Raw genomic sequence first — 26,307 nt, forward strand, 5'->3', positions numbered from 1 at the left:
TCAATTGATGACGTAATGAAACTTCATCAGTTGAGGAGGCTTGGACACGTGTTACGTATGCCCAACCACCAACTGCCTCGATGTGCGATGTTTGTTGTATAGGAGTAGGTTGGAAGAAAGCTAGTGGCGGCCAGACCAAAATATGGCACAAGTCTATGAAGTCACTGACAAGTGGACTGAGTCATGTTGATAGGTGTAGACTACCTGGTTGGGGACCGCGAGATGATAGCAACCGATGGTTAGAGACCCTGAATGACATGGCTCAAAATGGTTTGCAATGGCGCAGGTGCATACACTCTATGTGTTCTCCCAAATTTTGATCTCCTTATTCCTCCTCGTCTCTTTTTTTCTCTTCCCAAATTTATTTCACTGGATTATACTTTTTAAATAACATCTCCAAACACTAATTTTCCCGATTACTGCTTATGCTCCTACTATCTCAACCACTATAACTCCGCCTGTAGCTCTTATAGGGTTACTGCGTGTCCCAAGCCCGGGTAAAGGAGGAGGGTTGGGCATGGGATTAGCGTCCCCATCCCGTAGAAAACTAACTCGCTAAAAAAACGCTTACCAGAAAAAATAATCCAAACCATTTTAACTCTGCCCTGGGAGTTAGAAGGTCTTCATTTAGAAGAATTATGACGCTTCATGGTGAAAGCCGAGTTCCTTCGGAAGCCACGAGGCCGATGCCCCTTCTAACAACCAGAGCAAAAAATTTTATAGGTACATGGAACGTTCGAACAATGTGGGAAACCGGGAAGACCAGTCAAATAGCAATGGAAATGAGGAGATACAATTTAGCAGTACTGGGAATCAGCGAAACCCACTGGACCCAAGCTGGACAGAAAAGGCTAGCTACGGGAGAGATGCTGCTATACTCCGGTCACGAAGAGGATAATGCTCCACACACTCAGGGAGTCGCTTTTATGCTGTCCAAAGTAGCACGAAATGCGCTTGTAGGATGGGAATCCCACGGATCCAGAATCATCAAAGCATCATTCAAAACAAAGAAGGAGGGGATCTTAATGAATATTATCCAATGTTATGCACTCACCAATGATAGCAACGACGAAATTAAAGATCAATTCTACGAGCGGCTACAGTCAATCCTAGAGAAGTGCCCAAGAAAGGACCTCACCATTCTGATGGGAGATCTAAATGCCAAAGTCGGAATAGACAACACCGGATATGAAGATATTATGGGACGACATGGACTGGGTGAGAGAAACGAAAATGGGGAAAGATTTGCAAATCTGTGTGCATTCAACAAATTGGTCATAGGAGGCACAATATTTCCACATAAGCGTATACACAAGGCTACATGGATCTCACCGGACCACACTACAGAGAACCAAATAGATCATATTTGCATCAACAAAAAATTCCGAAGTACACTGAAAGATGTGAGAACCAGAAGAGGTGCTGACGTAGCTTCAGATCACCACCTAGTTGTGACCAATTTAAAACTGAAGCTAAAAAAGAACTGGACAAGTGGACAAACAGCACTACAAAGGTTCAATACAGCCTTCCTTCGAGATACTGACAAACTCAATGAATTCAAGATAGCTTTCAACAACAGGTTCCAAGCCTTACAAGATCTACTGAAAAAAGAAGAAACTAGTATGGGGGACAACTGGAAAGGCATCAAGGAAGCATTAACTTCAACGTGTCAAGAAGTTCTGGGTCTAAAGAAATACCATCATAAGGAATGGATCTCTACAGAAACACTGGACAAGATCAAAGAAAGGAAGAACAAGAAGACAGCAATTAACAACAGCCGAACACGAGCAGAGAAAGTCCAAGCACAAGCTGAATACATAGAAGCAAACAAACAAGTGAAGAGGAGTATTAGAGCCGACAAGAAGAAATACGTTGAAGAACTAGCAACGACGGCAAAAAAGCTGCTAGAGAAGGAAATATGAAACAGCTTCACGATACAACGAAGAAACTATCAGGGAAATATAGTAAACCAGAGAGGCCGGTCAAAGACAAAGAAGGCAAGCCAATCACCGAAATTCAACAACAGCGAAACAGATGGGTAGAATACTTCAAGGAACTCCTGAATAGGCCGGCTCCAATGAATCCACCGGACATCGAAGCAACACACACAGATCTTCCCATAGACGTCAATCCACCAACGACGGAAGAAACCAGAATGGCCGTCAGACAAATCAAGAACGGGGAAGCAGCAGGACCCGACAACATACCAGCTGAAGCACTGAAGTCAAACATCGAAGCAACCACAAGCATGCTTTACCCTCTATTCAAAAAGATTTGGGAGGAGGAACAAGTGCCGATGGACTGGAAAGAAGGACACCTCGTCAAGATTCCAAAGAAAGGAGATCTGAGCAAATGTGAAAACTACAGAGGCATTACACTACTGTCAATACCAGGGAAAGTCTTCAACAGGGTGTTGCTGAACCGGATGAAGGATGCAGTAGATGCCCAACTTCGAGATCAACAAGCTGGATTCCGAAAGGATCGGTCGTGCACAGACCAAATTGCAACACTACGGATCATCGTCGAACAATCAGTTGAGTGGAACTCGTCACTATACATCAACTTCATTGATTATGAAAAGGCATTCGACAGTGTAGATAGGAGGACATTATGGAAACTTCTTCGACACTACGGAGTTCCTGAGAAGATTGTCAATATTATCCGGAACTCATACGACGGACTACAGTGCAAAGTAGTGCATGGAGGACAGCTGACAGATGCATTCAAAGTAAGGACCGGAGTCAGGCAAGGCTATTTACCTAGCCCTCCTATCACGTACACACGAACAGATGCAGATGAAGACAGCCAGTGTAGCAGCAGTCTCTACATCAGTAGGCCTCAGCATACACAAAGGGAAAACCAAGGTCCTCAAATTCAAAGCGGAAAACAGCAATCCAATCACTCTTGATGGCGAAACTCTGGAAGATGTAGAGTCCTTCACATACCTAGGAAGCATCATCGATGAACAAGGAGGTTCAGATGCAGACGTAAAGGCGAGGATTGGCAAAGCAAGGGCCGCATTCCTACAATTGAAGAACATATGGAACTCAAAACAACTTTCAACCAATATCAAAGTGAGAATCTTCAATACGAACGTCAAGGCAATTCTACTGTATGGAGCTGAAACTTGGAGAACTACAACAACCACAATCAAGAAGGTGCAAGTATTTATAAATAGCTGTCTACGCAAGATACTCAACATCCATTGGCCGGATACCATCAGCAATACCCTTCTGTGGGAGAGAACAAACCAACTTACAGCTGAAGAAGAAATTAGGAACAGACGATGGAAATGGATAGGACATATATTACGCAAATCATCAAACTGCATCACGAGGCAAGCCCTAACTTGAAATCCTGAAGGGAAGCGAAAAAGAGGAAGGCCAAAGAACACATTGCGTCGGATAATGGAAACAGATATGAAAACGATGAATTACAACTGGACGGAGCTAGAAAGGATTGCCCAGGACAGGGTTGGATGGAGAATGCTGGTAAGCGGCCTATGCTCCTTCACGAGGAGTAACAGGCGTAAGTAAGTAAGTAAGTAAGTACCTCTACCACTATGGGATTTGAATGGACAACTGCATCTCTGTTCTAATGTGGTGTGGCAACTCGAACTGATGTACGTACGTACGAAGTTCTACGTTGCTACTGACTGAAGCAACGATTTTACGTACTCATGTAGCTATACTAACATTTGGAAGTGAACTTTTGTTGTAGTAGTTTATTTTCATAATGTTAGTGCATTTCACTTTTCAATATGTATGAAGAGATCGAAAACAGCTCCCACAAACGTGACCGTTTACTTAGATAATTGGAACAAAATAAGTGATATTGATCGTTATATTCACTGTATTTAAAAAAAAATAAGTAATGCTACTATCACACTAAAAAAATTCATTGTGATGCTTATTATTTTGATAACAGATTCTGACCAACAAAAGAATATGATTAATCGTTGGTGAAATGAAGAAAACTTGAATAACTATTAATAATTATAACATTTATAAAGTGTTTAATTGTGATAGACATTTACCGAACCAAAAAAAGTAGAAAAGAATATATATATATATATATATATGGTGTAGTTCTGTAATAATTTCCATTAGCTGCATTTCCTGTGATACAAATAAATATGATTATTCGGGTAAATATAACTACTAAAAATTGTATGTTTTAATAGACACAATATGGCACCATACACAATTACATGTATCGAAATGTGTAGATAATTTTTAGTACATTTTCGATAATCTAAATTCTGTACACAACGACACTCACAGCCCAATTTCATGTAGAGCAAGTTAGGTGATATACAAATGCACACAAAGTATGCCATTATTTATGAGACATACAAGGATTTACAAAAATATACCTATCTACAAGACATTGTACGCTTTATATAATATAGAACTATAATAAATATCAGGGTAAACTTCGCTATCTTCTATCATTCTTGCGCAAATAAAGTTTAAATTATTTGAGAATTTTGAATTGACTACTTCACAACTTAAAAAAATGTTTTCATTTCCGGCCATTTTAAGTAATATAGTTTTCCATGATAATGGAGATAATCTATAAAGTAATTAATGCCCAACTTTTATCTGATGGTAGTTATTTAGAATTACAAAGTAGAGTACTCTATCGACTGTTGTAAACTCGTAAAATTTGACAAGATGTCAGTTTCTTCAATGTCGAAGACACGTTTTGCCGATAAATACCAACATAGACAATGATCAGATCAGTATCTTTTTATCGGTGATTTTCAGCTGACGTATAAATCTTACAACTAATCCATCATGCGTAATTATGCTAAGGTTTTGATTGAAAACAACTGAGAAGTATGGGGTTTATGATTAGAATAGTTCTCTTTCCTAATTGAATACGAGGTGAACCGCTTGTCAGAAACTATTAGCCACCTGTTTCTAATTAGATTCTGAAATAGTAACATGAATGATAAAAATATCTATTTCCAAGAAAAATTGATTTAATCTTTTCAACGTAACTCCAATTACTTGTTGACAATCTAACTATCAATAAAGGACTGAATCATCATTTTAAGCCATAAATACCAGTTATGCAATCACCAAATATCTATCTATAAAATACATATATCAATCTAGTTAGCAATACTAATGTAACTAAACATGCCATTTAACATAATGAGATAATAACAGTAGTTTCAACAACAAAACCTAAGGAATAGTTTGTTGAGTTACTTCTCTATTTAATATCTCATTATATTGTAGTGGACGAGAACACAATTGGGAGAAAATCGAATTTATTTGAGCATAAAGTCACAGAACATCTTAGTAAAACCTCAGAATCATACAGTAAATACTTTATATGCATAATGTTCATCAATTGTCTCAAACTTGACTGTTCATTTTACAAATATCAGTCAATCGTCTCAGACTTCATTGTTCTTGCATTTCCATATCAATTGCTTTCTGTTCCCGTTTTTTCTTCCTCGATCCTCTTAACCTTCTGCTGCTAGACATTTTATTCCTGATTAGCGTTATATACTACTTATGTCGATATAAGTAGTACACAACACAACATAACGGTTTTTGTATAAATTTATACTTTTGACATTATGTATTTATTATATCCAATAATCACTAGCTGACCTACATTTCAAGTCTCATATCCTATTAATTTTATTTTATGTACATTACTAAATTTATGAGATCAATTAATTGGCCTTATTTCATTCGACTGCTACTATTTTTTAACATGGTTAATTAACATGAATTCAATTTGGGGGCGGGGGGGCTAATTTTCATTAATCAACTTAAATAGACTTAACTGCTTATTTTTATTTTATTAATTCAATGTTTATTATTGTATTAAATTTCTTTTTTTTTAAAGAATCTTTTGTATACGTAATATAAATTTATTAAAAGATGAAGGTTTATTCGTTATTAACTATAAACCAACCTATTTAATATAAGCTATAATCATTACAATTAATGTCTTACTTACTTACTTACGCCTGTTACTCCCAATGTCTTACTTTTATTTAATTGTACTTGCATGAAAGTGTAAGGTGAATTATGCTAATAATAATAATAATAATAATAATAATAATAATAATAATAATAATAGAGAACATCTTTATATTAGATTGGTATCAGGTGATTTATGACAGAAAATTAATTTGTTCAATATAATATACAAATGTAGTTATATCTTTTTTCTTTATTGAATTTCGTACATTCATCTTTGATATGTGATTGTACTAGGAGATAAGATAGAAAAGTGATTTTAAAATCATTAATGTTTATTAGATGATATAAAAACTTTTTTTCACAATCAGTTGGATATTTTCTTAAATTTAAGATTTTATAGCGTTTATGTAATGGTATTAATAAGTCAATAACATACTGTATGGTGAAGGTGCATCTAGTCATTGTGTTTTCCTAAATCTTAACCTTTTGAATTCTTCATGTCCCTTTTTGTTCTCTTTACAAATTTATTTCACTAGATTATACTCTTTGAATAACAATTTCAAACCTTAATCTTTACGATTACTGCTCATACTTTTACTACTTCTACTATTATGGTATGGTAACTCGAACTGATGTACGTCCGTAAAAAGCTCTATGTTGTTGCTGACTAACTGACGAGTTTATAAAGTCAATAGATTGAAGAACTTTACTGAAATATTGATTTTCTGACATATTTATGCCTATTTAAATATACAGGTTTTTTTAAAAATTTGGTAAATATATATTTCAATAAAAAAATTAACAAGATGTTATAAATACATTGAAATGAATTTATCACCTACCACAATAGAGAATAAATTTTCGTTAGTCATTCGAGACACTTTAACTAGTGAACAATATAACAGGAAAATTGACTATGTTTATTTGAAATCTTAAAGAAAACAGCGAATAGTCTTCGGAAAATTTATACGAAAATGAAGATTTATTGTCCGCTAACAATATGTTCTAGCAATCATGTATCGAACGACCAACTGTTTTCAACATTTTAAACACTTGAATTTGGTATCGAACAGGTTGTTTGACCATAGATTCCAGTATCCAGTAAATAAACATCAAAGTATAGCAGTAATTACCATACGCTAAACTTATAGTCTGATAAGAAAATGTAGCATTAACAGACACTTTTAAAGCAATCAGGAGCATAAGCCATAGAAATAGAGGATGGTGTCATGAGCAACCTCAGAGGTAACTAGCGATCCGCAAAAAGCATTTTACCAATATTTAACTATCAAATTTATCAGTAAATAGCGTTAAGACAACAATTGCGAATTAACAGATCATAGTAAGAGTAACTTAGATAAGAACAAATTGAAATATACCTGAAATTGGGATTTATTAAATTCATTACTCACAAAACACATCAGCCCATCACATTTTCAGACAAATAGTGTTTATCAACCAATTAAATGAAATTTAATAATCACTTTTTTAAAACTATAGCCAAGTTTTCGAAATGAAAAGTTTCTCTATTAGTTCAGTGCATCGAAAACTTGACTACATTTCATATTGGTAGCCGAAATTCTCTACATTCAAATTTAACTACACTTTAGCGGGATGTAGATTGCGTTGAAAGAGGTATAACGGGAACAGCAGGTTATCTATATGATACCATTGCTATGAGTTCAACTGACTGAAATTTCTGGTAGACTTAATCATGTTCTTAACTAAGTGGTGGAGTGTGGTTTCCAGCTATGTGAAGAAAAGTGTACATTCTTCATGCATTCGAACAAATATTTTGGTTTCATCTTGGATAAGAACATTCGCCAACCAGACCCAGAAAACACATAGGCCATTCAGAAGCTGCCTGGACCAACTGATATTCCTTCAATTAAGATCCTTGTTAGGACCAATTAGTTAGTAAAACACGTTTTTACCTAAAATTCATAGAGTGAGAGGTCCCTTGAATGAATTACTATCAAATGACAAACCTTGAAAGTGGTCAGCAGATTATCAAGCATCTTTCCACAAAGTGAAATCAGTGCTCAGCTTGAAGCTTCTCTTAACGCGTTTCGACCCTCGCTTGGGAATTGTTGTTGCAGCTGATCATGCTGCTAGAACACTCACACCGGCTGAGCGTAACTAGAACCAGATTGAAAAAGATGCCATTTCAATCATTTTCGGTGTTAAAAGATTCCATAAAATGCTCTAAAGTCGTAAATTAACTCTACTAACAAATCACAAACCTTTCATTGCAATTGTTGGTTCTAGGAAAGGAATCTCTGTCTATACGACTAGCAGATCAAAGTGCTGGACGACAATGTTTCTGAGCTATGATTTCAATATCGAGTATTAGTCAACAAACACCATCAGTCAAGTTAGCGCTCTCTTTCATTTACTTTGGGTTCAGCACCCTGGATTGGAGGACATCATCATTTCCTCCATAGCTGTAGGTCTCAAAACAAGGAGTGATCAGAAGATGCCTTTCAAAATAACCCAGTGTCATCAGATGAAGCCAGAGTAAAAACTCCTCGAAACCCAGTCCTACAAGAAGTTAAAAAGTTCCATCTAGAAGGGTATCCCTCGAAGACCAGCTCCACAGAACTTCAGCAGTTTTATCAGCGTAGACTGTCTCTCAATCACTGATGACTGTTCTGTTTGTCTTAGTGTCATAATTCCAAATACGCTGCGGCCAGCAGGGCTTGGACAGTTGCACACAAGACATCCTGAGATAAATCGCATGAAAGCGCTGGCATGAAGTTATGTATACTGGCCGCATTTAGACACCCAAATGGAGCAGCATCCCGTTTGTGTACCAGATGCACATTAGCAATGAAAGTACCGTGGAAAGAAGAACTGCAATCATGGTCAATACCACAGTCACCGTGGCAGCGTATACACTTGGAATTCGTTGGTCTACTTCATGAACAAACTTACCTTTCGGTAGTTAATGCATACAGTGAGTCGGCAAAAATTGTTCTCGTGGGACAGCCAACCGTAAGTTAGTTAAAAAACTATGTCAACTATCCAGTCATTTTGGGATTCCAGAGTTGATATTTAGCGACAATGGAACACAGTTAACGCCTGCTATCTTCTCAGAATTCTGTCGGCAGAACGGAATCAATGATGTTTGAACATCTCCATCCCACCCCTAGTCCAATGACCAAGTAGAACGTTTTTTGGTAAATTTAAAAATGCTCCGCACAAACCAAAAGAGGGAATCAATGAAGAGATTTTAGAGAGGTTCTTGCTTATCTAGTGTTTTATACCAATTCCTCAGACAACTAACGGGGCCTCTCTAGCAGAACCTTTACTTGGCAGAAAAATACGAACACAGTTCAGTACCATTCGTCCGACGCCTGTTCTTGAGCCTCAACAAAACAGATCAATGGGTAAGCAATTTGATCGACATCATGGGGTACAAAGATGATTACTCACTGTGAGTCAAAAAGTATTCGCTATGAATTATCGTAGCAAGCATCCTACATGGATAGCTGGTCGAATCGTGTAAAAGAAGGGAAGTGTGGTTTACGAGGTGTCAGTTGGTTCAGACGTTGGGTGCGTCATGCTGAATAAAAGCAACTTCGATTTCTAGTAACAAAACTCGACGCAGAACACCTTAGTGTTTCGTTGAACATTTTCCAAATTAAAACCAAAAAAACTGACAAGCTATTCTTTGTGCAAACGAAAAGTGATACCACTTCCTTATTGCCTAAAAGGTGGACAAATCGAAAGCATAGACCAGTCATGCAGATCCATGTGAGCTCTAACACCAGATCCTACGAGTCTGTTCAAAGGAGAGGTGTTAGCGGAATATAGATTGGATTATAGAATGTTCCATCCAGGATTGTGTTGGGGCACATTGATCGACTAAGAGCTAATTAATCAACGGATACCTAGAAAAGACTCTAGGATCTTCTTGTGTAAAATTATAAATATACTAACGTTTTTCCTACTATGATTCCTACTTCCATTCAACAGTTTAGTTGGTATGTAATTACGTTTTACGTATCGACTGGTAGATACGTATTATATTACCATGCCCGCTATAATCACTCTTGTTACAACCTAGCTAGCTAGTCCCCAAATCAGAAGATGGTTGAACAGGAATGTAATTACATTCCAAATAAACAAAATTGAATGGAAGTAGGAATCATAGTAGGAAAAACGTTAGTATATTTGTAATTTTACACAAGAAGATCCTAGAGTCTTTTCTAGGTATCCGTTGTTTAATTAGCTCTTAGTCGATCAATGTGCCCCAACACAATCCTGGATGGAACATTCTATAATCCAATCTATGTCCTGCTAGTAATGTCCTTAATATTTAATCGACGTTAATAACAGAAAAATCGCAGGAGTCTCTAAATATCATTCGCAGCTTTAAAATAAAAAATACCTACTTCATTTACCAAGTATCGTTCGTACATGGGTTCCATCTTTACACAATGGTAAATTTGTATGGATTATTTTATACTACTACTAAGTAACATGATGAGGTTTGAAAAATTAAGTTGTTCGTTCAGAAAATAACACTTTTTGGCATACATAATCACATTTTGACAGATTTTCTTTAACCTTATTGCATAAAGTATTTTTTACTTTAATTATTTCCCGATGGGTGAATCTAACAATTTACATAGTTTGCTAACAATACGCTTTTCACAGAAGTACTGAACATAATTACATTGAATCCTCAGGATCTTAGTTGTACTTCATTCTACGATTTAGATGGCTTTAATTCTGAATCGTTCATTGTATTTCTACACAACATCACTTGCAAAAACTTTTACATAAAAAGAGCTATTCGGATCCCTTCACAATCAGTCATAATCAATAAAGATCCTGGGACATATGTACATCGTTTCAAGTTAATGCAGTATATCGTGATGAAATTGTAAAGACGAATCCAAGAGTAGTAGGAGTAATAACAGCATCAGTGGTAGTAGAAAACATTAGGGATAGATAATATGATCTGAAAAGAAAGCGTTAGTTCATGAACTAAGAAAGTATGAGATGATTTTAAAACCCAAGATCTAAGGGAAGACAAAAAGTGAATACGTCTGCACTACTGCAAAAAATTCTGAGCTGCGTTACCTGTCCCCGATTACTGGCTACAATAAACAAGCCAACGCAAACAAGATAGTCAATGCCTAACAACACTACTCAGTCCGACTATAAATAACTTCGCTGACTGATGCTACATTCTGGATTGGTCACTCTTAACTTTCTTCTAACTTATAACTGACAAGTTGTTCAGTTGATATGGAATCTGATTGCTTTTTTGTACAATTTCGAAACGATGACTATTGACGACAAGTCTCAACGAGAATATCAAAATTCACTAAGATGTATGTGCATCAGGATGTCAGAAACCAACTAAGAAGTGCACTGTTAGGTTATTAAATCCTGATAAACGCAACCTATTAAGCTTAGCATTACGCTTGCTTTCTCATTATGACTATCTTATTTCTTAATTGAGAAATCTGGACAAGCCTCAGGTCTGGGATTGACTTCAGTGGACATATTAACATGAAAACTCATTCCTTTCAATATACTGAAGAAAAATAACTTACAGGTATTTGGAGATAATTCTTTCAACAGTAAGGAACTATCGTATTGTTTTTTATTGCAAAAATGTAGTAAACTAACTTAAGTACGAATAGAAATACATTGTAATTTTTTAAGTGTTCTGAAAATGACAAGCATTTTTATTTTATATACACGGTATATATCTCCGTTTGTGTGAATCTTTATAACGGTCTAATATGACTTGTATTCGAAAGCGTCGATAACCATAATCACATCCTTTACATATATCCCACATTGGACATAATGGACAGCATAATATGTCCAAGTATTTCATGCATATTATACCACCTGGAGAATAACAACACTGACACATTGCAAAACTACGTGCATTTTTCTCTGGTGGTAGATTCCATTCTTCTTCTTCCGGTTTTGGAACTATAGTAGGACAACCACTAGGACAATATTTTGTATACTTTTGTAGTGCATAATAAATAGTATCACACTTTCTTGGGATTGTAAAACATGTACAAGATTCACAACATGCTGACAGTAGACAACAACGTAGATTATAGGAATCAGATACTGAATGAATGTCATTACAATTATCTGCATGGTCATCATCATTATTATTATAATCTACATCACTTTTTTGGACATAACTATGCACATTGTTATTAGATGACTGAATCCATGGTACCATATCCATTTGACTATCATGTTGTTCGAAATTTCTATACTCATTGTTACATGGTTTTATTTGTAGACATTCCGGTTGCTTTACAACTACGTGTCTTGTCATTTATGAATAAGAGTAGATGTGTAAAACTTAATCACAATTTATTATATTGTAAAATATTACCTTCCTGTTTATTTTAATAACGAATATTGTATATTAAAAACTTATCCTTCAATAAATAATCAGTCTAGAATAAAAATGAATTACCGAACTAACTTTAAATTAAATAAATTGATTTCTATAAATTTAATAAGTCAGATTATCATGTGATTGAGATAACAATAGTTTATCACTGGTTATAATATATAACATGGAACTCAAATTTCACTACAGTAGAACAGAAAAGATACGAACAACATAATTTACACAAAACAAAGTATGTACTATGTTAGATCGATTCAATCTGTCAGTAGTAAAATGGAAGTGATTATTAAAAGCATCAGTTCAGTATTTCCATACAGTAAGCTAAAATGTTGCTAAGAAAAACATCTATGGTTAATCATTACTTAAAATGATATCATTTTTACAGAGATGGACAACAAGTCATACATGGTCTAAATAATTTAGAGAGAATGAGTTAAGTGTATATATAGTCAGTCAATCTAGTGGAATGAATAAATATAAGTTTAGGGATATTAAACATGTTAATAATTAATTCTTCATTAATTGAATACTTAAATCATTAACATGGCTGTTAACATTTAAATGTAAACTGAAAACTTATTTACTTATTATTTTACCGATAATAGTAACAATCACATCAATGGTTAACGCCTAATTAAAGTATCATGCCAAAATTCAATTAATTTGAATAAACTTAATACTGATAAACGTACGGAAACATTATACTAATACCATCCTATTTCAAGATTCATGACTGGTAAGATACTTTCGACTTGTTAATTGATAAGCACATCAGAAACATAATTCGACTTGAGATATCGTAAACTGAATGTAATTTTTCACTGCTCACTGAGTTTCAATGATTTCATATAGTTGACGTCAGTCAATAGCATTTAAACTGATAGGGAGATAAATTATATTACAAATAAAAGTGCTTATTGTAGGTATCCGGTCATTCTTACTGAAAGAATATCTTTGCATGTTTTGAAACAGATTGGGTTATTATCTCTAGAGACAGTAGTTACAATTCCAAAGAATAAGACTTTATAGACAATGAAAATCTCATTCAAGATGATTTTGTTATGAATTAAGAAGTCAGTTCCTCACCTAAGTGCATCATATGAGTAAGCCAAATGGTAATTCCCAATGACTTACCTCTATTTCACTTTATGTAACTCATTTATTAAGAATAACTTTATACAATCAACTACGAGTCATACTTTACTGTGTTGAAGGCTAGTGAAACTTAAAGCATGCCTAAAGCAAAGTAAGTGGAACTGAATTTGAATGTTCCATTCAAAGGGTCCCGAAGTCTCCTTTCATCACTATAGTAATGTTGTCTTTTATGAGGCGAATTTTACTTTATTCAATAATCCTACCTATACAATTAGTGAATGGTTATAAATATAATTGTCAAAATTTTTACATGTGAAGCTCACAACCGATACATAAAACTACACGCATGATTACATTGTTATGCTGATGATTTTCTTTCAGTCACCAAATAAGGTTAAATTAATAGATAAATACCCTGAAAATTTCTGTCAGCAGAAATAAAACAACAAGCAGATAAGTGATAAACCAATAGTTTATTTTATTTTTTTCGATTCCCCAAATTCCATATGAAGAAAAGTAATTATAATGTCTCCCTAACCATAATAAAGACGTTATAAATAGAATAAAGAATCAAACTTACAAAATCACAAACACACATACATTAAAACATGTTTATTGCCTTTAAATGAGAAACATGATCCAGTAACAATAACGAAGATGACGGTTAATGGTGATAAAAGAAACGTGTCATAAACAGAAAACTTATTAAAAGACTAATATAATTAATCTCTTAATATGATGGGGATCTTTAAACGAGAAAACTCATTATCAATAATGAATAAAAGTTAAAAATAATTATTCCACTCTGTTAAGTATCTGTATAGATATAAATTCGTTTCTGATAACATATGAGTAATAAAAATAATATATCTAACGAATGGTATTAAACTTTGCATCAGTTAAATCCGATCGTGATGGAAACATGACACATAGATTGTAATCGAAATCAACATCGACAACACGGATTGGGCGTACCACAAGAGAGTTAGGTGGAACGACAATCGACTTCATTGTTAACCTTTTATCCACTTCGTCAACAAGTTGTGATTGTTCTGTTGTATTAACTTCCCTGGTATTTGGTTTGTCACTGGATTTATTTTCCTTTGATTGTGGACAAGCATTTTCTAATAACCAAGCGATGACTACTTCAGCAAATTGTTTGCATAAAGGTAAATTGATTCCAGAAACTTCAATCAGTATATTATGTGTGTCTACAGTTAACTATAAATATAAAAGAAAATTGAGTAGGAAGTATAACAAGCGACAACACAAAATGAGTCTAAGCATGATCTATTTCTGCCTAATAGAAGTAATCACAACAATAACAACAACCTAGAAAACAAAGATGATATGAATAACTTAAGAATCTTACTAATCAATTAAATCATTTTTACGGAAGATCGTAGTCAGGCGATTTACAATAACACACAAGGATAGAATGTATGCATAGTACGCTACTGTAATATTTATGTTAACTTTTTTTCAGTAACAACTTAATGATCCTCCGTTCGATATTAAAAGGAACACGGAATAATTGGCTATGTTTGGTTATTAATGTCCTCATGAATTTGTCTTATCGCGTAAGCAGTAATGTTGGGTTCGGGATATTATTTGTGAGGAAAAAGTTACTTGAAGCAATGTTACGATTATTTTCGGTCATCTAACTTAGTACAATAGTTGCATTCACAATTAGATTTTCACTCTATAACAATAAGAACACCAAATTGTATTAGATTACAGTTTTTACATGTTTCTGACCTGCAGAAATCTCAACAAAATATATTGATCCAGTTGTTTGAGTATTTATGATATAATGCATTGTTTCGAAAAGTCAATTATGATTGGCTACTAGTTCTCTAGACTCAACATGCATATATTATATCAATCAGCAATATACCTTGAGTTTTAATAAGAAGTGGACTGGTTCATAACTCTAATTTGCAATGGTCCCTAAGAATAATTTTATTAATATAATATTGTACATGCAAAGAGAAAGAATAAACCTTAGACGTTAATATTTCACTGTTGTGAGAGAACATCGCTTAGTTGCCTTTTACAAGTAAATTTCATCGAACAAACAACATGCATTTCTTTCATTTTAACAATCCATAAACCTGTTCATAAAACAATACTTCATAACAGTATTTCTACCTTGAAATAATATTATTTATGTAGTCTAATTAGCCTTACTACCTATTACACATTTCGGATAGGATCGACTTGAATGTAATTCTGTGCAACTTACTACACAGGTTAATGATGATAGTTTTAGCTAACACTGTGTAAAAAACAATGATACTGCACAGTTGTTGAGGATAAAACGAGCCAGAGTAGAACTAATCAAAGTTTAACCTAGATATTTATGCTACCCGATGTGAGCGACCGTTGTTTACACACACTTATTATGATTATAATAGAAAATGAATTTTACTTTGATAATCACCAAGGTTATTATTTATTAGCAATATATAAAAACCACAGTAATAACCCACACGTGTGTGATGACTATTGGTAAGTGGAGGGACTGAGATAACCACTGGTGTACTATCCACAACAATAGGAACCAACACATCACTGAATACATTTGAAGCTATTGCACTTTCAATATCCAATACATTCAAATAACGATAAACTTGACTAAATTTTGTTTGTTTACGAGATTTTCTATCTAACTGTGCTTCTTGAACTAATTGTCTTAAAAATGTTTCACCAGTACCATTAACAGATCTATTTAACGGATGAATCTGTTATGAAAAACAAAAATGTATACACAAAATTATATTCATATATACAAACATGTTAAAATAAAAGGCATATACTATAATGCCTAAATAAAATTTTCATAAACGTTTACAATTACTATTGATAGATATAGTGTTAATGAAATTAATGTACCCTATCAAACTCAAATACAGGTTTATACATTCGACTTTGAGACAATTGTTTTGATGTAAGCATTGGTGATATACAAAAGAAAATCATTTGGTAAACTTCAGACAAATACATTCAAACTTTTATACTTCACACAATACAAAACAATTGTAATGGAGAACAGACTGTTTGAATCAACAAGATTTTAATATCAGTATTCTGTATAGTGTTTGTAATTTTCTATTTAGAGTAAAATTACATGTGATAAAAATAATCTTTAAAAAAAAAGAACCCTTATAACAAATAAATATAGCTCATATATGAAAATGAGATTTCAGAAACCTTAAAAAGACTAGATGTTTAAGAGTGGATAAGTATGAATTGTTGAGAGCTATTGATCAGATTTACTGAGTAAATTTGAATCAATGTTTGTAACCTAGTAGCTCAATGATCAAATTTACCATTTGTTATGGATATCTTGAGCAAAAATAAGAACGTTTCAAATGAGTTTCTATCGCTCCCTAATATGTTGCTTCAGATTTCGTGAAAATCAACATCTGCCGTAGCATAGCAACCATTACTTACCTGAGAATATTACATTAGAATTGAAGAATTCGTAGTTTAAAAAATTCAAAAAACCTATTTAAAAAGCCTTGTCATAATATCTTTAACTTACACCATTTACACTGTGAGCGAAATAATCTAATTCCCATTGAGTTCATTTCCTAGTGTAACAATGTGATGTCTTCCAAGTACTTAGGACTGTTGGATAAAGTTGCGTAAAGCGGTGGGCATATGAAACTGATGCGCTCTAGCCAATGCATTAGACTAAAATTACATTGGAATTTTGTACCGCCTTTTACCGATCTAATCGTTATTTTTAAAGTCTTTCCCATTTATTTCTTCACTACTCCTGGTATTAATTTAATTTACATACTTTGTTATGTACGTTTATCTCTCTACTTCCCTCTTAATGTGTTGTTTTGAAACTTGACAGCTTATATTAGAGAACTTATTTTTTGCTTATTTGCTTATCTTTTGTTAGAATTACTTTTGAAAATACTTACTGATATGAAGCACTTCTACTGTCCCCTAGACTGATGATACTCTTTTACGTTTCAAAAGATTTTTAGGGGAATTCATTTTTATAATCAAGGGAGAAAACTATATAACACTCACTATGCTAACTAGGAACAAAGATTATTAGACGTAATATAATAATATTTACAATAATATTTACTTACTAGAAATGATTTTGCTTCCTTTAAAGTGTAAACAAGCGGAAAACGGATTAGTTGTAAATCATGAGTAGCTAAAGTTGCATGATGACGCATTTGGCCAATATCACGATGCCAATTTTCTTGAGCTCGAAGAAAAGCTTTCAGTTTAGTTTCAGAAGGAAATTCTACACCATGAACCGTACAGGCAACGATGTAAGGACGTGGGCCAGTTTTCACTGAGTGAGTCTGATTAATTTGATATTCCTAAAGTATTTAAAAAACAGTATAAAAACGACGAATTACACAAACCTGAAAATATTAGCAAATACAATAGCAATAAACAGGGTGGTCAAATAATTATTCTTTAAATCTAATTTAAAAATGATTGAATGTTAACCAAATGTAAGCTTATTGGTGACGTTATTTGCCACACTAATATAAAAATCTAGACTTCAGTAGTGTTAGCCTTAAACAGAGAAGTCATACTCATTGGATTCACGTAGTGTTTGTAAGAAACTAAGAGGACGAAAAGGAAACATCCAGTGTTGTTGGTTCATACGGAAGATTCACATAGAGAAGTTGAAAAACCATGATTCTAATCTAACGGTGACCATGAACTTCAAAATTCTAATGAAACAAACAGTATAAAAACCTATTTTAGTCACTGGATACCATGGGATTGTGTCTTTTTAAAATCCAGTCTTCTCTAAACTGTTTCAAGTTAACGAATGGTCGATTTTATAACTATCGTTAGAACGGACGAAATTGGGTAAAACTTTCCTGAAGCTACGTGTGTAATTCAAACCTGTCACCTCCAACATTAACAGGGTAGAAAAAGGATAGGTTTGGCTATGTCTGGAAAATTTGGTGCCGATGCATCAAGGATATCTGAGACTTGTATTATAAATTTTTGTTTTTCATTACATACATCAAGTTAATTAGACGAACTGCCTTAAATATAAAAAAACCTTTTCATGGCTATTTTAAACTGAACTATAATTTTTATTAACTGTTTTTTGTATTCACTTATTTATGGACTGTACGACCTTCACCTCTTGTTTTCCTTTACCGAATTATCATTACATTTGTGTGGTGCATATCATTGTGCTTAGCACTACCTTAATTTCTGTGCTATAAATAAAATGTAACAAACAAATAAAGACCAGTAGATCATTTGATTGGTAAACCGATCTTTTTGTTTTCAGAGACTCTAAACTCATACTATATACTTACTTTAATAATATTCAAGCTATAAAAAAGGAAACAGGTTGAAAACGATGCCACCTGTAACCAGCAAAACGTTGTGACAAACCACAACTGACCATTTTCAAAGTTGTTTGGAAATTACCAATTAGGATGAAGATTTTGCTTGTAGTTCATGAATCAAAAGTGGTTCTACGACCTTTAGCCATTTCAGATGATTGGTAAATTTAAATTAAAAGTATGTGTTATGTAATTTTGACAGAGATGAGGTGAAATACTTTAGTGGTCAGAGCAAAATATGACATCAGATAATACACAGAATGTATTATTTTCAGATCACTGCAATCTAACATACAGAGCCCACAGAGTTTACGATACTTCTTTCATCAAAAATGTAAGTCAGTCAGTCAGCTACAACGCAGGACCAGGCACATATGTGCATCGGTCCAAGTTGCCATACCTCATTAGGAAAACAAGTTGAATACCGGATTCATAGAAGTAGTGAATTCAGTGGTGGTAATATATAAAAGATTGCATATATAGTACAGGAAGAAAGAATTAGTTCGTAAAAATAAAGGTAGAAACTAATCTTAATCCCGCGGTTTAAGAGAAAACAAAGAGTGTATACACCTACACAATTGTGATCGATTCTTAGCCATGTTACCTAGAGTCTCCAACCATTGGTTACGATAGTCACGAGGACCCCAACCAAGTAGTCTGCATCTACAAACATGGCTTAGACTAGAAGTTAGTGACTTCAAGCACTGATACCACGTTCTGGTTTAGCCGCCCTTTACTTTCTTCCAACCGTCCCCAACATTAGTTAGCATTGCGCGTCGTGGTAATCGGTGTTCAGGCATGCGCAAAACGTTGCCCAACCAACTCAGTCGATGAAGATTCACAACCTCATCAACTGATTTACCATCATTCCCTAGCACGAGCTCACAACGGACAATTAGAACATTTGTTACATTTGGTGTCAGAAGTGTTTATTAGAAATGAACCCTATAAAAGACTAAAAACCTTCACTTTCCCATCTATAACTGATGTCAATGCAGACAACTGAATTCTTCTGAGGTACCTGACTACTTTTTAATCCACATAAGATAATACTGTATGGAAACTGAGAATAACATCACCCTTGTCGATCTCTCACCATTTTGATCACATTCTGTTATTTCTCAACGATGAAACGGGATAGCAAGCCGCGGTTAGTGATCTTAATATAAGGAACCTAACCTTTCCTAAGATATGTTGAACGATTGTTTCACATCATATGCTGATGAGTAGCAATCTATCACGCAAATCCTAACGCCGCGGCAACCTCCTACCGAGAATTTCATTCTACTTGAAACGGAAGTTAGCTGTTTAAGCAATCCCTCGGATGAAAGTCATTATTCAGATGACATGTATTCGGTTTGTGGAGGGGCTATTTTTTATCCCACTTTGGTTGTATATCCTATGTATACCGCCGACGAACACAACTGAAGTAAAAAGGGTGGTTTTACGTCTTATGGATGATTTAAGATTCGTACCAATTGAGAACAAAAACCAGCCAGCTATGATAGTTATTGGACAGACAGCAAGTCCTACAAGGTAGCTCCACTCACACTTTAAATGGGCTAAGCTGTCAGGTTTAGTCGAACGACCGAATCATCTCATGGTCTAACACCCAATGTATGATACTAAATGATTTTCTCTGCCAACAATTTGGTTGGTAGTTATGGTGTTTGTTTAGTCGTACAAAGATTATTTCTAAAAATTTAATGACGCTTTTTGAATATTTTTTGCTTTTGTACCAATCTCATTAGTTCAATAGACATTCATTTTATGAACGTACTATTGTGCTTACAATTAGTACGACAAGGTAACAAAACCCTATTCCCTATTCAAGAGACTGATTGGTGCTAGTTCTTATTTATTGGAAATATATTTAGGATATCCTGTTATATTCAGAACTCTTATAACATTTTAATTAACATTTCCTTATTTCCAACAGTGTTTATATCTATACTTTACTCCATGTTAAAAACCAAACTAAAATTATTCACCTATACAAAACACAGTAGTGAAACTGAATCTGACTTGTATTTGAATCAATAAGTACTTTAAAAATGATACCAAATATGCAAAAAGTAGGACAGTATCAACTGATAGCAACATAACTACTCAAAGGTTCGAAACAACCTGTTGATAATATATTAGAATATCAGTTTCGCTCAACGGAAATAATCAAGTTAACCATTTCAACAAGAATGTAGAGTACAATATTTAAAAAATCCTAGTACTGAAACCCTAATTATACGATTTATTAATATGTAGGTAGCTAAAACACCATTTGAAAACAAAATCTTAGTTACATTAATTTTAGGATGACCTCATTAAAAGCAATTTTCCGACGAATTCAGATTAGGCAGGACTGAGTTAAAAAATATTATAAATCCGTTGGAAATTTAGTATTAGTGTTACTGATTTCTGTTAGGTTTTCAGTGTAAATAATTTTAAGCAGAATCTGTGTTTACATTATGGCTTATTAGTTAAAGACAGATATAGGCGTTATAATTTATATACAACTTATAAAACTATTTAACCAATTTATAGATTGAAATAATCTCAAGAATTTGCCGAAATACTGATAGAATTGTAGGGGAACAAACATACTTCATCGTCACTTGGGCGCTGAATGACAATATGCGGTATTGAAATTCTCGTAACTTCCGGTAGTCGAGTGGTGGAATTATTCATTTCTTCAGGTTCGGTTGAAATTTTCAGTGACGAATTTTTGTCATTAACTTTCTTTCCTTTTTTGCTCCCTGTTTCGTCCAAACGACGAAGATAAGCTAAAAGCGCAGTTGGTGAATGTTCATCGACAGAAAGCCTTTTCAACCGATTATCTTTAAAAGGGTTTCCATGAATCTTTAAAACATTTAGTTTGCGACAACGATGAATATTGGCCGGAAAATCAGTTAAAGAGTTTTCTGAAAAGTTCGCACTCTTGAGACTTGATAAATTAAACAAATCCTTCGGTAAATTAGAAATGTTATTATATGAAACATCCAAGACTGCCAGATTAGTTAGCAACTCGATTCCTTCGGGAAGTAACTAAAAGCCGAAACAGTCAACAAAAAAACCTAAGATAACATACAGTCAATTGATTCTTAGAAGCTGAGAATTCATGTAGTGATTTTAACCCTTGAACAGATGGTATATTTTGTATTTTATTGCCAGATAAAATAAGACTAGATAGATTAGGTAAATGGTTGAAAATGTCAGGGATCATTGAAATGTTGTTAAAGGATAAGTCCAAAGATCGTAAACAATGGAGAGATCCAAGACTAGATGGGACAGCTTTTAGCATGTTTGATGTAAGGCATAGTTGCGCAAGATTTGAAAGCTTCGATATATCATCGGACAGAAATTCTAAACAAGTATGTGAAATTTCCAGAAAATTGAGCTTCTTTAGATCATAAATCCTTTGGTCAAGCCCCACCGTTTCGACCATTTCTGAAATTTCCTTCCCAGAAATCACAAGTTCACGTCTCCCTTCCTCGAGAGCTGTCGAAACAATACCCCACTGAAAGTACAAAACATACAAAAAGAACAAGATATCGAAAATGAAAACTATTGTTTTGACATGATCGAGATAATAAACGATTAAAACTTAATCTCTGTAATTGGTGATGTTACCTAAACAAGTTGATAGCCGACCAGTGAACAGTGTTTAGTGAGAGTTTAATGGGCTGAGGTGCAAATGTCCTAGGCTCCACTCGGATTATGACTGGCTGGATAGAAGTTCAGTCAGTCAGTCAGTCAGTAACAACGTAGAGCCAGGTAGGCATGTACATTAATTCATGTTGTCATATCACATTAGCACAGAAATAAAGTTAGCAGGCCAAATCCTAGAATAGAAGGGGTACTAAAAGTATCAGTGGTAATACGAAAGACTAGGCATCGAAGATACGATTGGAAAGCAAAATATAAAGTAGTGAAGTGAAAACAAAAAATTATTACGCATTTATATATCTACCGAGACATATGAGGAGGTTAAGAGGAACTTTTTGAGGTATTATATGCTGTGAATTCTATGCTATACAAAGGAAACAATCTTTCGTGATGATATCAACATCATGTAATCATTCAAAATAAATGCCCATCTTTCATAACGAGCTTTAAAATAATATAATACATATGTGGTACGAAAACACATACTTCACGAGCCATTTATAAAGAAACAATAGATGACTGGATCCCCACGTTTTTAAAGTACAACGTCACCATCAACCTTTGCGCCTCATAAATCTAACCTATATCCAATATCCAAAATCTTTAATCTTCAGTTATAAGGAAAGTAGATTGATGAACCTGCGTTAATATTTACAGTTTGTTTTACAGTGAACGTTCAGCTTCTCCTTGAAATGTTCATTCATATGAGTGATACCACTTGTTCTGGTAGGGTACTACAACTATTGACTACTAGATAAGAAAAAGTGAATACCATCCTAAATTTATGAGATCGCGGTTTTTGAATCTCCTTGCTATGGCTTTCGAGATGATTAGTTCTTTACCACGCAAATATTTATTAAAGATACAGAATACCAATATAAGGTCAAATCACGTTCAACGTAATGATAAGGGGGTAGGTTCAAGCGTTTTAGGCACTCATCGTAAGAGAGTTGGAAAAGACCCCTTGCTTACTTTGTACTCACATGCTGAACGCGCTCTATTGTGTTAATATCATTACCAAAACATAGAATAGCTGCCTAGACACAATACTCTAGGTTTAGTCAAACATGGGTGAGGTATAAAACCGGAAACATCTCGTCAAAGCACTTGGATGTCAGACGAAGTGACCATAATGCCCGGAAACTGTTGGCGGCTGCCAAGTTGCAATTCTCAAATGCTTTTAATTCTTGAGTTGCTGTTTGTTCTAAGTATATGGCTCCCTGCACTCATGTAGGCGATATCTGTTGATAATATACTGATAACTGTTACCGTGTCCAATGCGCACACACATTTTAAAAGTCAGTTCCAGGCCAAAACTTTGAGGTCGTTTAACTAATTCCTTGAGGGAAGCTTGGAGACCAAGATGACCAGCCTCACCACTTAATGTTTGCTATATTTTGGCATAATGTCACTAACTCAAGCACTCTCGAGGAACCTAAGACAGTGTCTTTAAGTGCGTCACTTATGATCAGCTATCATTCAGATAGTGTCTTATTCCCCCTCACCCTCTGAATTCAGCCACAGAAGAATTTTCTTACCCATTCTTGTGCTGCACCTGTTGTTCCAATGCTCGAGAGTTTCTGCATAAGACATAATTGAGAAACCTTTTCAAGTGCTTCGCTGAAATCTAAGAATATCACATCGACAGACAAACTTTTACTCTGGACTTTTGGCAAATTGTATGATTCTGTGTGACCTAGTAACTGAACCCGAATCGTCTTTTCGAGTAACTTAACTACTATGCTGGCTAGACTGACAGGTCAGCAGTTAGATACGATCCTTCTCAGATCATCTTAAAATATAAGACTAGCTATAGCATCTTTCCAATGCCTAGAGAATTGAGCGTGGGAAGAAGACACGTTGTAGAGCATCATGAGTGGCTTTGAAATAGTGTTTGCGAGAGATGACAGCTTTCGTGAAAGTGACTCACCAGGACCCGGTGTCTTACTAAGTCTGAGGCTAATGAGAAATTGAAGAGCGGCTTCCTCAGTCACATGTACAGGTCCTATAGCTGATATCTCAGTGGTGTGGTTATGACAACTAATGGTAACAATACTCGTAGAGTAGACTTTTCTGACATAGTTTGATCACGCTTCAGCCGTGTCCAGATATGATTCAGCCGATATGTCTGAATTTCCACGCAACAGTACTATAAAAATACCCTCACTGAGTTTTGTTCTTCGTCTAGTGTATGAAAATAATCGATTTCGGTAAGGAAGAGTATCATACGCTAACTGTTTTTTGTATGTGGTGTATCATCTATTCACGGCCTTTTAACATACACCCTGAATTTCTTGGTATCCACACCTAAACAGTTCGTGCTCTGTTGACAAGCACGAGTTCATGAGGTACTTCCTACGTCTTAGCAGCTTTCGCGTTTCCTTGTCAATCCATATAGGGCAATTTGATAGTCTACGTGTTGACCAGCGGTTAACGGCGATGTTACATACTGGCATACGGCTTCAAACTTATTCCATTTTTCTTCGATTGACCCATCTGTATTGATCGACCCAGCTGAGATAGTACACTTTCTGATGGCCGGAATTTTAGTCCGCCAGATATTGGGACTGGGTGGGGGAGGTACTGTTTTTATGTGTCCGGAATCTAAATTACAGTACAACGTGATCACTTTTTGTTAGTGGGGAGGGGTACTAAATGTCGGCGATGTCACTACAGTGGTGAGTAAAGACATAGCCGAGCAATGACGAACATTGTTCCAGGTTAATATTTATCGGTTTTCTATGATACGGTGTACAATGGCACATCCAATAATGGTTGACAGGAGGCTGCCGCCAGAACGTCCACCTGAAGCTGCAACCGCTGTCTACCTGGTATGATGAGCGTTGAAATCTCCAACGATGAGACAATAGTCAAACACTCCAAGAATAGGTATGATTTCGGACAAAGTTATCAGCGAGACAACGTGGACTACTCTATATTTCTCCCATAGTTACTAATCCGAGTCTATATTCCATGGTGCAACAAGCTACCTCACACGTACGCGAAACACAATGTTCAAGTATCGACTGGCTGTCTTTCCGTTGAGATTGCTGTGACATGTTTATATTGATATAAATTTTGTAGTCATCAGTAGATTCCTGTTTGTTCCACCATTTTACCTTCGAGTTCTTAACTAAATTAAGTAATTCGACTGATTAGATCCTCAAGTGATCACTCTAGTCAGATACAAATATTGGAATTACGATCTGTGTATGCGTCATTGACTCTTATAAACCACTTATCTCTTCACCTTCAAATTTAACTAGTGCAGACTTTCAGTTTATGTATGTACTACATAGCGTATCTACTTTGATCGTCTTGTACTAAAAATCGACGGTTCTAGTATACTTTATCATATAAAACTATCTTTCCGTGTAAAATACATGTTAAAATTTACCCAATATACACATTTATGTTCTATTTTCCCTCCATACATGTACTAATATACATACGACATCTCTACTGCGATCTCCCTGCCATTTCCCTATCTTGTATTTGACATTTTCGCCAATCCTCACGATAAATTCACTGTTGTTTCTAACGTAGGTTTTGATTTCCAGACTCTCTCGGGCCATCGGCCTCAATTTTTTCAACTCGTTTCTATTTCCAACACATTATTCAATCCATCTGCTACTTAACATTTGCTTATCATGCCTCAAAGAGAAGTGAAAGCCCCTGCTTCTAGGCGTCCAGCCAAACGTAGGAAAATGACACGACCTAACGACACTACCGACGCGATTTACGGCAGTCTCAAGGGAACGGTCCACTCCGTTCATCAAGAAGCAGACAAGCTTATGCCAGTTCCCCCCATACCAGACATGTTGAAGTGTCTATTGAT

The 26,307-nt window shown here is 34.9% G+C and overlaps 2 protein-coding genes across 2 annotated transcripts in view; both read right to left on the reverse strand.

The window, feature by feature from the left end:
• The window catches only part of MS3_00005410 (uncharacterized protein), a 41,009-nt gene extending 28,629 nt beyond the window's left edge, over positions 1-12,380 (reverse strand). The window contains exon 1 of the mRNA XM_012942015.2: positions 11,522-12,380. Within this exon, the coding sequence (XP_012797469.1) occupies positions 11,662-12,276 (615 nt within the window). The 5' untranslated portion in view covers positions 12,277-12,380 and the 3' untranslated portion in view covers positions 11,522-11,661. The remainder of the gene's footprint in view (positions 1-11,521) is intronic.
• Positions 12,381-13,910: 1,530 nt separating this feature from the next.
• On the reverse strand, positions 13,911-23,248 carry LRRC47 (Leucine-rich repeat-containing protein 47). Its single transcript, XM_051213484.1, has 6 exons — positions 22,956-23,248; positions 21,892-22,320; positions 21,408-21,848; positions 17,568-17,807; positions 15,945-16,196; positions 13,911-14,673 (listed from the first exon to the last, which is right to left on the reverse strand). Exons 1-6 carry the CDS (start codon positions 22,965-22,967, stop codon positions 14,323-14,325), a joined length of 1,725 nt encoding a protein of 574 aa, XP_051069465.1. The 5' UTR covers positions 22,968-23,248; the 3' UTR covers positions 13,911-14,322.
• Positions 23,249-26,307: the final 3,059 nt, after the last annotated feature.

The sequence above is a fragment of the Schistosoma haematobium genome, chromosome 3 (genome assembly GCF_000699445.3).
Source record: "Schistosoma haematobium chromosome 3, whole genome shotgun sequence".
Classification (NCBI taxonomy): Eukaryota; Metazoa; Platyhelminthes; class Trematoda; order Strigeidida; family Schistosomatidae; genus Schistosoma; species Schistosoma haematobium.

Excerpts from the sequence above, each read along its gene's own strand:
- LRRC47 (XM_051213484.1), bottom strand. Across the intron at positions 21,849-21,891 it reads CTTCTAAGAATCAATTGACT|TTACTTCCCGAAGGAATCGA; the intron begins GTATGTTATCTT and ends TTCGGCTTTTAG. Across the intron at positions 17,808-21,407 it reads AGCGCCCAAGTGACGATGAA|GAATATCAAATTAATCAGAC; the intron begins GTATGTTTGTTC and ends TAAATACTTTAG.